Source organism: Miniopterus natalensis, chromosome X (genome assembly GCF_054644295.1).
Source record: "Miniopterus natalensis isolate mMinNat1 chromosome X, mMinNat1.hap1, whole genome shotgun sequence".
NCBI lineage: Eukaryota > Metazoa > Chordata > Mammalia > Chiroptera > Miniopteridae > Miniopterus > Miniopterus natalensis.
In genome coordinates, this window is record NC_142103.1 from 4,170,707 (window position 1) to 4,182,319 (window position 11,613).

General features: G+C 40.9%; 1 protein-coding gene across 1 annotated transcript; it reads right to left on the reverse strand.

Moving 5' to 3' along the window:
- Positions 1-3,133: 3,133 nt before the first annotated feature.
- On the reverse strand, positions 3,134-3,988 carry HAPSTR2 (HUWE1 associated protein modifying stress responses 2). The gene has a single exon (XM_087829463.1). The coding sequence runs from the start codon at positions 3,986-3,988 to the stop codon at positions 3,134-3,136; it is 855 nt and encodes a 284-aa protein (XP_087685589.1).
- Positions 3,989-11,613: the final 7,625 nt, after the last annotated feature.

Sequence of the window (11,613 nt, forward strand, 5' to 3'; positions counted from 1 at the left end):
TATGCACCCCTATGTTCATAGCAGTGCAATTTACAATAGCTAAGATCTGGAAACAGCCCAAGTGCCCATCAGTAGATGAGTGGATAAAAAAGCTGTGAGACATACACAACATGGAATACTATGCAGCTGTAAAAAAGGATCTCGTACCCTTTGGGACAGTATGGAGGGACCTGGAGAATATTATGCTAAGCAAAATAAGCCAGGCAGAGAAAGACAAACATCACATGATCTCACTTATATGTGGAATCTATAGAACTTAATAAACTGATGAACAGAATAGATCCAGGGACATAGAAGCATGGAACAGACTGACGAATCTCAGAGAGGAGGTGTGTGGGGAGGGAGATTAACCAAAGAATTTATATGCATAATCCATGGACACAGACAGTAGTGTGGTGGAGGTCTGTGGCCAGGAGTGGGCATGGGGTGGAAGGAGTCAGTGGGGAAAAAAGGGGACATCTGTAATATTTTGATTAAAAAAAAAAAAAAAAAAAGGCAGTACAAAACACACAACTGGCGGTGCTTCCTACCTGGTATGTTTTGAGGTGTGGGACGGTGTGAGTGAGCAAAGGCTTTCCAGAGAAAGCTCTGTTGAGGTCAACATCTCCACAACGCTGGCTAATCAAATACCAACGTCCCCAGAAAAGGGCATCCTGCAGGGATAGCCCATGCTATCTCTGCTCCAGTGTCTCACTGCTGGACAACAAGGGATCCTACCAGACCAGTCTTCCTAAAGCACAGATTGGGTGGTGTCACCGCAGTCTCAGGACAGAATCTAAAATAATGGGCCAGGCATTTGAACCCTCTATACTTTCTCCCCTGCCTTTCCTATCTCCCCTGCCCAGCTCCTGTGATCCTCTGAACTCACGTTACCAATTCCATCCTTCTCAAACTTTGTTAGATATCTTTTCTCTGCTGATATGCCATGTGCTCTACCTTCCTACTAATTTTTCTAGGCACAGTTAAAATGCCACCTCCTTCAAGAGGGTTTCTATCATCTGAATTCTTCTGCATAGCACTTTTCATACAATCAAAAGTGCTTTCTTGACTATATTAATTTTTCTTCCGAGCCAGGATGTGCTCTTTGAGGATAAGTTTTGCTTCTATTGTTTTTTTACATCCCTTCTCAGTGCCTAGCACACACACAAAAAGTAGCTATTTGTGGAATGCCTCAATTGCAAGTTTTTATTCCACCAGGGAATTCACTTTTTTTTTTTTTTTGCTGTATTATCGTAACACATTGGTCAATTATAAATGTACTCCACAGTGACATTAATGAAACTGAAATAACTCTGTGATACGAACCTAAAGGCAAGGTATTACTCATCTCTCTATGTTATGTGCTAGTTTGGGGAGAGTAAAGGGAAATTTGGGTGTTTTAACTACCCCTACCTCTTCCATAACCTCACTCCCACCTCCTCCATCTCCACCCCACCCTCTCTACCTCTTTCATCACATCCACTCCACCTTACCCCTATTCAGAACCAATTTAGACTTTTATGTGTCCCTAGGACTTTCACTTACAAATCCTTTCCATTTTTACCCCTCTCCCATATTCTTTCATACAAGAAGAGTTAGACCTTCCATTACTCAGGTTGCAAGATGCATCCTCCAGCAGTTTCGGGAACTCCGAGGCTACCCTAATATCTAGAGTGATGATCCTGTGTTTCTATGAGCTAAATACGCTTACAATTAATACAACAGCTGGGTTATTTAGACAAATTTCAACTATATAACAGTAGTTTCTTGTTCAAACACAGAGATTCTACATTCTGCTTTTTAAGTTTATTTTCCTCTTTTTTCTAAAATCTAATGGATTTTAATGTTCTACTGATTTTTATTTCTAGGGAAGGGAGAACATTTATTGAGTACCTTTAGTTGCCAAACATTGTGCTAGATACTTGAAATATGAACTTCATCTTATCTTCACAATGATATTAGGAGACCCAGAGTTCCATTTTACAGATAGAAAACTGAGGTCAATAGATATTATAGATATTAAGTGGTCCTGATGGTGTGGCTCTGTTGGTTGGGCATCGTCCTGTGCACAGAAGGGTTGCAGGGAATCCAGTCAGGGCACATGCCCAGATTAGGAGCTCAATCTCTGGTAGGAGGCATGCAGGAGGCACCGATCCATGTTTAACTCTCACATCAATGTTGCTCTCCCTCTCTCCCCTCCTCCCTCTCTAAAAAAAACCAAAAAAATAGATATTAAGTGATTTATCCAAAATTATGCAGTGAATTTGTTGGTCCTTTTAATAAAAGCTCATGCTTTTTTAGTTTTATCACACTATATCCTCAAGTAAAACCCAGTTCATTCTAAGAAAAAGGAGCAAGCACCCCAGGGCCACCTAGAATGCCACCATCATTGACCCCAGGATTGGCTTATTTTTCTAAAAAAAAGGATTGAATTGGCTCACTATCAAGTATTACCTTCCCAATCATCATAGCACTCACTGCTTTACACCATCACATAACCACCAGTGTAATAACTCTTTTTTAAAATTTTGTCCTAAATTTTTGAGGGTACCTAAAAACACACCTCACAGTCTAATTGGTGTTACTTGCCCAATTTCTTTCTAGAAATTAGGTGTATGGTACAGTGGAGCAAAAATGGAAGACTCCCGATTTCATGAAGACGTACAGTTTTACATTTTGATAAAATGCAATTGAACTGGCCAAAATGCTTAAGGCAAACAACTAAATAACAATAAAGGATAAAAGTATCCTGTAACCAAGTAAACACCTGTTAGTCCTTCTCCTTTAAGGCTTTTAAATAAGGTCACATTTATTCATTCAACAAACATTTATTGAGCACCAACAAGGCCCTAGGTGCTAAGGAACATAACAGAGAACAAGATAAAGCAGGCTCTAACCCTGATTGGACACTGCTGCTTTGTACAATCTTGCTAACTAGTTGTTCTCTGAAAGCATTATATTTTTTGTGAAAGAGTCATATGAGACCTCTTCTGGAATACTGTTAAAGTTTCTTTAGAACAAAGTTGATAGAAACCTTTTTTTTTTTTTTTTTTTTTTTTTTTTTTTTTTTTAACTTAGAGAAAATCCTTTCAATAAGTGCATTGAAAGTCAAGTTAGCTTTCAGGCAATATGGCGGCCGGTGACCTAACGGCAGTTAGACCAGTCGGTTGCGCTTGTGGGTTGGGGAACCTGAGCTGCCATCAGTGCACTGGCCCGAGGGGCGTTTGCGGGTCCCCCCACTGGCGAGGTAGGGGACCAGATCTTCCGAGACGCTGGAGTTCACGTCGTCCTCGAAGACGCTACTTTTTTGGAGACCATCACTGGTGACAGTGCTCGAGATGCCACTGGCCTGAGGCGGGGTGCTGGGTGGGCCCGACTGCACGCTGATGCTCGCCATGGCGCCACTGAGGCCGTGCAGGGCGATGGCGTCGTGGAAGGGCTGCAAGTCAACGTCCACTGACGAGCTGGCTTCAGTGGCCGCCCTGGCTGTTTGGGGTGGCGGAGGATCAGGGGGCTTGGGGGGCACCTTGCCACACAGGAAGCTGATGAGGTCTTCGCGGAGAATAGTGCTTCGGCCCTTCTTCGCCCAATCCAGCACATCCTTGATGCGCCGCTGGTTGCCAACCTTAACGCCCAGGTCGAAACTTCGCTGGTGGGCACTGCCGCTCTCTTTGTAGAGGCTGGTCAGAGCCATGGCCGCGCTCTGGAAGGGGTCCCACATGGACAGTTCTGACTGCGGGCACCCTGAACCCTTGTACAGCTGGGCCACGGACGTGGCGGAGATCTGGAAGAGGTGCCACAGCTTCTGCTGCTCGCTCCTGGGCCCCGCCACCTCCTCCTCATCCTCGCCCTCATCCTCGTCCTGACCCTCGTCCTCGTGAGCCTCCTCGCCCGGCTGCTCAGGAGACAGCCGCTCCTCCTCCCCGGCCGCGCCCAGGCACTGGCGCTCCCAGTTCGGGAACCACTGCCCCTCTACCTCGGCTTCGTCCGCCTTCAGCCGCTCCTCCATCTCCTCCTTCGCCGCCCGCCGCCTCCGCCGCCTACTTCTGCTCTAGCACCTTCACTTCTCTGCGCGCTCCGCCTGCTCAGCCCGCTCCGCCCGCTCCCAGGGCCCCGCCTCCTGCTGGGAGCGGCCCCGCCCCTTCAGAGGACGCCCCCTGCCAGCGCGGGACGCGGGAGCAGGGGCAGGAGCAGGCGGAAGAGCCCGAGACCAACTGTTGTGCGTGCACAGCCGGCGCTTCGGGTGCCGCCCCGCCCCGCCCCCTGCGAACTGAACTCTGCGGCCGCCCGCCGGGTCCCCCTCCACGGGGCCCGCGCTCCGCTCCTAGGGTCCCCCCCAATGGGCCGTGGCCTCGCCGAAGCCTCTGCTGTTGCTACCGCCACAACCTCGGTGGCTCCCGCCACCCCCTCCCCGCCCGCAGCTCGCAGCTCGCAGCTCGCAGCTCGGCCCCAGCTGCTGCACTGGGAACTCTGAGGGGGCCCGGCTGGAGCACTGGCCTCCACGCGGCGGCTGCCTACCGCTTGGCCCCCTTTTCACACATTTTTGAGATTTGTTGGCTTCATCCAATGAGCTGATCAAATTTTACATCCTATTTTGCCAGAGAGGATTATGGGGCAACTTCGCGGTTTCGATCACAGCCAGCGCGCCGATTGGGGAAGTCAGGGGTGGGTGGGGAGGACAGTGGAAGGAGCGCGGCCCGGATAGGCAGGCGTCGGAGTCCCGGCAATGCCCTCCACACAGCAGGCATCCAGGAAAAGTGTTTTCTGTGCATCGAAGCAGCAGTTTCTAGAGCAAAAAGAAAAAATCACCTCAAGCAACCCCTCCCTCCAGTCCCCCAACGCACGCCCCTCCCGCCTGCTCCTTGGATCTCAGTTTCCCCAAATGCCCAGTGAGGTTGTTGGATTAGATCTCTGAAAAGCACTTCCAGTCGTGATATAGAACTTTCCTGCTCTCTCAGCAAAGCACCTCTTCCAGGCAAGTTGCACACTTATCAATTTCTAAGAGTCGCGCTCAGAAATGGTATTGATTTTTTCCCTACAATATTTTTGCAAGGTTTTTTGTCATTAAAAGAATGGGTTAGGAGTTTTCTGTGTTGTCTACTTTCAACTATTGAAAACTCCAAAATGAAGAAAAAGGGGAAAGAAAATAGGAAAATGAAATCCCAAACACAGAATTTTCTGCTCTAGTGTAAAATTCAGTATTTTTAGGAAAGAAAAATAACTTACCTAATTTCCTTCCACCACCCTTAAAATTCTAGCTAAACATCATAATAATACCAAAATTAAGCTAAAACAGCATGTGATACTAAAGTATTTTTCCTTGAGTTCAATAACAAACTGTGTTAAGAGAAGAAGAATTATCACTGAGCTAAGAATAACTTCAAAAATGGGAGGAAGTCACATGAAATGATTTTTAATTTAGGAAAAAAGTTATGTTTTCACAATTTTTGTTGTAGAATATTTGCTAAGTCTCCAGAAACCCTTACAATTTAGATAACAAGAAGCTAAACCTTCTAGCAAAATGTTTGTTTAATAATTCCCAAGTGTGAAAATTAGTACCTAAAATAAAATGATCTAAACATTAACCTTTACCATCTTCCTTAAAAGAAATACATGTTTCTAAGTTAAATATAAAAGACGAGAAGAAGAAGAAGAGGAGGAGGAGGAGGAGGAGGAGGAAGGGATTGTGCCCTTTCTCTGCAAACTGGGCTTTTTTCACGATTCATTAAACCCTTTTTCCATATGTGTAATTGGACTCTTCTCATTTACATAAAGGAGGGATGAGGCAAAAGACCTAAGATCAACCCAAAAGGAAAAATAACTTTTTCATTCTCCTATGTTAAAAAAATTATAGAAGAAAACTCCAAGAAGGCAGAGCTCCCTACCGCCCCACACACACCCACATATCCCAGCCCTGAAATAGTTCATGGCCAAGGAGTTATCGGGTTTGCCAGAGCCTTGAGAATTGCCCTGCACATAGTACCTCACAGTTATTATCAGAAAATCATGTTTTTATTTTATCTTCTCTATGTAAAAACTTGGCCTGAAATAACTGAATAGGACACCATATCCTATTTTCTCCCCTCAGTTTTGATTTGGGTTAAAAACCAAGAAGAAAGACTGCACTGTCTTTGAAAGAGCACAACTTTCTGCTTAGGCTTGAGTTGTCTGGCTGCTATCCTCCATTCAGCTGGTTTCAGCACCTGATTAATTAGTTAATTAGTACTTAGAGCTGACTAGCCCCGGTCTGCAATTTTCATGCCCTGCATGGTGAAATGCTGAATCTAACATTGAAATTTCTGTCGCACACCCTAATTATTATCACCCCACTACTTTTAAAACCATTGCACCAAATTATTATAATAGACAGAGCCAAACAACTATGTGGGAATATGTTATTTCTGAGAAATAATGGTAGACTTAATCAATATTTTTCACTGTTGCCCTTAACACATTTAAATAAAATAATTGAAGGGGAAAAAATTCTAATTTAATTAGCCTCCAACTTCTACTATAGAGAAAATTTTTTTATATGGGAGACAAATTAGAAAAATCACACCAAAAATTTTTAATGTTTTATCAGTTCCACAGATGGCAAAGAATGTTTACAAGATAACTTAACTGGGAGTAATATTGTTCCTCTATGTCTAAAATGTTGGGAATAAAACATAATAGAAACAAAAAAAAAAAAATCATTTTAACTAGCTGTAAGGAAATGATGCTGTATGTGTTTTGAGTAGGGGACTTTTGATGTTTAAAAATAGTGACATGGTTTAGGAATGAGTTTTCTTTGAAAAAAAATTTTCCTTGGCTGCTGTACCATTCTTCCATAAATTTATATCCTGGCAAAGGTTAGATATATATCAACTAGGGAAAATAGATTTAGAAAATAATTTATGACACAAACCTAGAGGAGTTTAATTTTTGGCATTTCTCAATGTACCGTTACCAAAAAGGGCCCCAATGTGTCAATGATTTTCAATATTATTGATAGCTATTTTCACCTGAAACAATCCTTATATGCCAGTAGTGGGTTGCCAGTGATTGTAAGAGCTAAATGGTACACAAAACCGGATACACAACCACACAGATCAGTAAATGGGTAGGACTGAAAGCAAAAGTAAACACCAACCTTAGGAAATGAAAGAAGTTAAAAGATAAGTGTTAAGGACCTTATTCATTTTGGAGAATAAAACAAGATTTAGTAGCTTTCCACTTAATTTAAATGAAAAGAATCACTACCTTACATATTGCAGTGATAATGTAATGGGGAAAGAAAACAAAAAAGTCTTTGTACAAGTGACATCTCCTATAGTTGTTGTGAAGAAACTTTTCCCCTTGGTATCTGCTAACAAATTCTAATTAATGCTGCACATTCCTTTACTGAAATCATTTAATGCGTAACAAGGGGGGTAAAAAGAAATGCTGAATGCTGGTGATTGCCCTGTTAGAATTATGGTAGTGAAAGCCTGGGGCCCCAAACTTACTGTCTATTAAAGCCAAGCTTTGAAAAAGAAATGCAACCTACAAAAGCTGTCAATCTCCCTTGCCCCTAAAGCCTGGGTTCACATGGATTCAAGTGACAGCCCTCCTCCCCCATGCACAATACATCAATCTGTCTCTCCCACAAGCACCCACAGCCCATTGTGCTGGCCGCAGGTGCCTATTATGGCACCCATGGCTGCCTCCCACAGCTCCGCCCCTGAGAAACAGGAACTGCAGACAATGGAGCCCTGTGGGAAGACAGAGGTTGGTGTTGGGAGGGATAGCAGACAGATGGTAAAGGGTATAGTGTAGTAAGGTAGTTTCAAAACAAATGTCAAACATTCAAAATTATTGCTTTCATATGTCTCCCCTTTTGAATTGCCCTTGCTTCAATCACCATCTGCCATAATCATAAAAACACTTACCTGTTATGATGAATATTTGGTCCCCTTTTAGGGTGGTGATAGAGGGGATGACCTTCAGTCCTCTACTCCTATTTAACCTCTAGGCTTCTCAAGGTCAGAAACTGAGCAGTTTTAGTTAAGTGACACCAAGAGACTACATAAGAGAAAGAAATAATATTTCTAATTTTTTTGCAAAATTTGTTATTTCCCTTTGAGCTTAGTTTTGGGCTTCTTAAAGGGCAAGACTAATAAAATCTAATTAGTTTAGGTAACATATTTGTGAAATCAAAGTACTATAAGATTTCTTACAAATGTCTAATCAGACAGGTGGAAATTTTTTTCTGGTAAGATGTCACAAGGGAGATGAGGTAAATTTAAAGATAAATGTAATGAAGGTTTCTGACTCAGGTCTTTCCCTATTTCCAAACATGTCAACAAAATAAGTAAAATTGTAAAAAATAATTACTGAATACTATTCACATTGATTACCATTATCAGGAAAAAAGTACACTTTAAACGTCATAAAAGTTTGCTTGTATATGATGTTTTTAATCTTCTGAGCTACAGACTAATTAAGAAGCAATAAATGGAAGAATTAAGATGTACACCAAAAAAAAAAAATATTAGTTCAAGTAATATAATTTAATTGCTTTTGCCCTTACTTTATCATCTTAATATACCATCTTATTCCTGTTTCCAAGATAATTTGTCATAAATTAAAACCAAGCTAACAATAACTTCATCACTAGTACTACTACCTGTCTCAAACAAAAATGACCAAGACAAATCTGGTACAAAAATCTGTAAATCATGATCAAGAGGATTGGTGACTTGTTAAGAAGAGGGTATCCCCAAAATAATGCCAGGGACTAAAACCAGCCAGTTTTCCTGAAGCAAACAAGAAGGTCTTGGTTTGCTGTCAAAAACTACAAACTAGGCTTTAACCAGGGACTGTCAAGGATCCAAGTTAGCTCAGGGCCAAGGAGAACTTAATTAGGAGAGTTGGTTTGGTTTTTGAAATTACACAAGAAAAACAACCCAAAACAGTATGAAAGCGTACAGTAGTGTAATGTAGCACAAAATTTACTTTTCTGTTATGTATGTGTGTAGTGATTTTGCAAATTTCATTAACAACATAAATTTTGATTTTAAACATTTTTGTGCCCATTACTAGGGCATGTTTCTTTTGTTTTCTTCGTATGTGTCCTTTCTGGGATTTTAAAGTATTTATTACTAAACACAAATATGCAAGCCCCCTCCTTTTTATATAAATAGTAGCATACTGCATACAATGTATTTTTTACCTGAGAGGTTTTGGAGATCACTCCACATTAGAACATTAAGAGCAACTAGGGAGGGCATGCTTCTTAAATGTGAATAGTTTTGAGTCATATTTGGTATCTGTAAAATTAAGACTCTAGTTCAACAATGGGAAAATATGTAATTCAAATACTTGGCTACCAAAGTGATCGAGCCATTTGTAGGTTACTCTTATGTCTCCTAACCACGATTGAATTAGGCATTCCATTTCTAATACTCAGAAACTAGTATATCTAACTTCAATGATCCATGTAAATGGGAGCCAGCACGAACAATGGCGTGGAGAGGGACTGGGGGGGTGGGCACGGGGTGGAATGGGTCATTGGGGAGAAAAAGGGACATCTGTAATATTTTAAACAATAATAAACAAAACAAACAAACAAAAAAGAAAACATAAATGGGAGCCAGAGAAAATGCAGAAGAGAAATTCATAGATAACCCACAAATACAACCTTTTTAGAGATGCTAACATGGGAAAACTTTTAAGGTACTTATTGGTAGACTCTGTGAATTGTTTCTGTAGTATCCAAAATATTCAGAATTCAACAGATATTGCTAAGGCTTCCCACTTGACCCACAGTTCGTTATTCAGACTTCTGGTATCTCACAAAAATGACCTTGCTTAATTGATTTAACTGATTAAAAGATGCCAAGTTTTCGCTGTAAAATTGTTGACAATACAGTCCTTTTGCCTCTCCTCCCATACCAAGTCCTTTCACTTTTAGATCTTTCCCATGGGGCTCTTGAATCTATCCATTCTAAAATTAACATGGTTTGTTGATTAAAATCTAAGATTTTATTGTCAGACAAACCTGGGTTCTAATTCTGCCTCTGGAATTGGAAAGTGCTGTGATGTAATTTCCCTGATACTTGAGGTTTCTCTAAAATGGGGGTAATAGCCCGGCCGGGTGTGGCTCAGAGGTTGAGCATCGACCTAGGATCCAGATCAGGGTTCGATTCCCTGTCAGGGCACATGCCCACACATGCCCAGGTTGCGGGCTCCATCCCCAGTCGGGGGCATGCAAGAGGCAGCCGATCAATGACTCTCTCATCATTGATGTTTCTATCTCTCCCTGTCCTTTCCTCTCTCTAAAATCAATAAAGATATATTTTAATAAAAAATAAATAAAATGAGGGTAATAATAGAACCTACCTCATAGGTTTGTTGTAAAGATTAAATGAGACCATGCATTCACTCTTAAAACAATGCCTAGAACTTAGTAAATCCTCAAAAGAGAGTACCTATTATTGTAATTAACAATAATAATATCAATTATACTACTATAAGGATTAGCTAGATGTGTTCTCAAATCTAACTGATCAGCAAAATCCCAGGTTTTTGTGTGAACTTTAATCTTCATTTCTCTGGGATAAGTGGCCAGCAGTACAATTACTGGGATGTATAGTGCTTGTGTGTTTTGTTTTTAAAAGAAACTGCCAAACTCTTTTTCCAGAGTGGCTGTACCATTTTACATTTCCACCAGCAATGTATGAATGATACAGTTTCACCATATCTTCATCAGCATTTGTTATTCTCACTCATTTTAGCTCTTTTGGTAGATGCATAGTGATATCTCATCATGGTTTTAATTTGCATTTCCCTAATAACTAATAATATTGAGCATATTTTCATATGCCTATTTGTCATCTACATATTCTCTTTGGTGAAATGTTTCTTTGTGTCTTTTGCATTTTGGTTTTATTTTTAATACATTTTTATTAATTTGAGAGAGAGAGGATGGGAGAGGAGAGGGGGAGGGGGAGAGAAATATCAATCGGCCAACCTGGGCATGTGCCTTGACTTGGAATTGATCTGGCAACCTCCTGGTGCATGGAACAACACTCAACCAACTGAGCCACACCGGCCAGGGCCGTTTGTTTGTTTTTTAAAAATCAAGCTATAGATAAAGCATACTGAGGATTTAATTCGAGTTCTAAAACAAATTTTATTTTACTTTTAATTTAATTTAATTTTGTTTTGTTTAACACTTCAAAAGCACTGGCTATGTACCAAATACTATTTTAAGTCCTTTGAAATACTTATTTCAATTTAAGTGAAATATCTTTCAGCAGCTGTTATCATCTGCATTTGACAGTTGAGGAAACTGAGGGCACAGAGACATTCAATAATTTACCTAAGATTACATAGATAACAAGTGGTGAAGCTGTGATTTGAACCTAGGCTGTATTTCTTATAAGCTTAACAATGTACACATAATATTAGAGCTGACAAACATCAGAAACAAAGGGAAGGGGGAGAGAGTGTAGAAAAGTATCTCTGAAATGAGTGTCAATAAGTACTGTCTGAAATTAGTGGATCCAGAAATAGATATTAAAGTATATTATTTAAAATTATAAAGGTAACCACTAAAAATCCTGAATATTATAATAATAATATAACTAATAAAATTTTGGGAAACCCAGA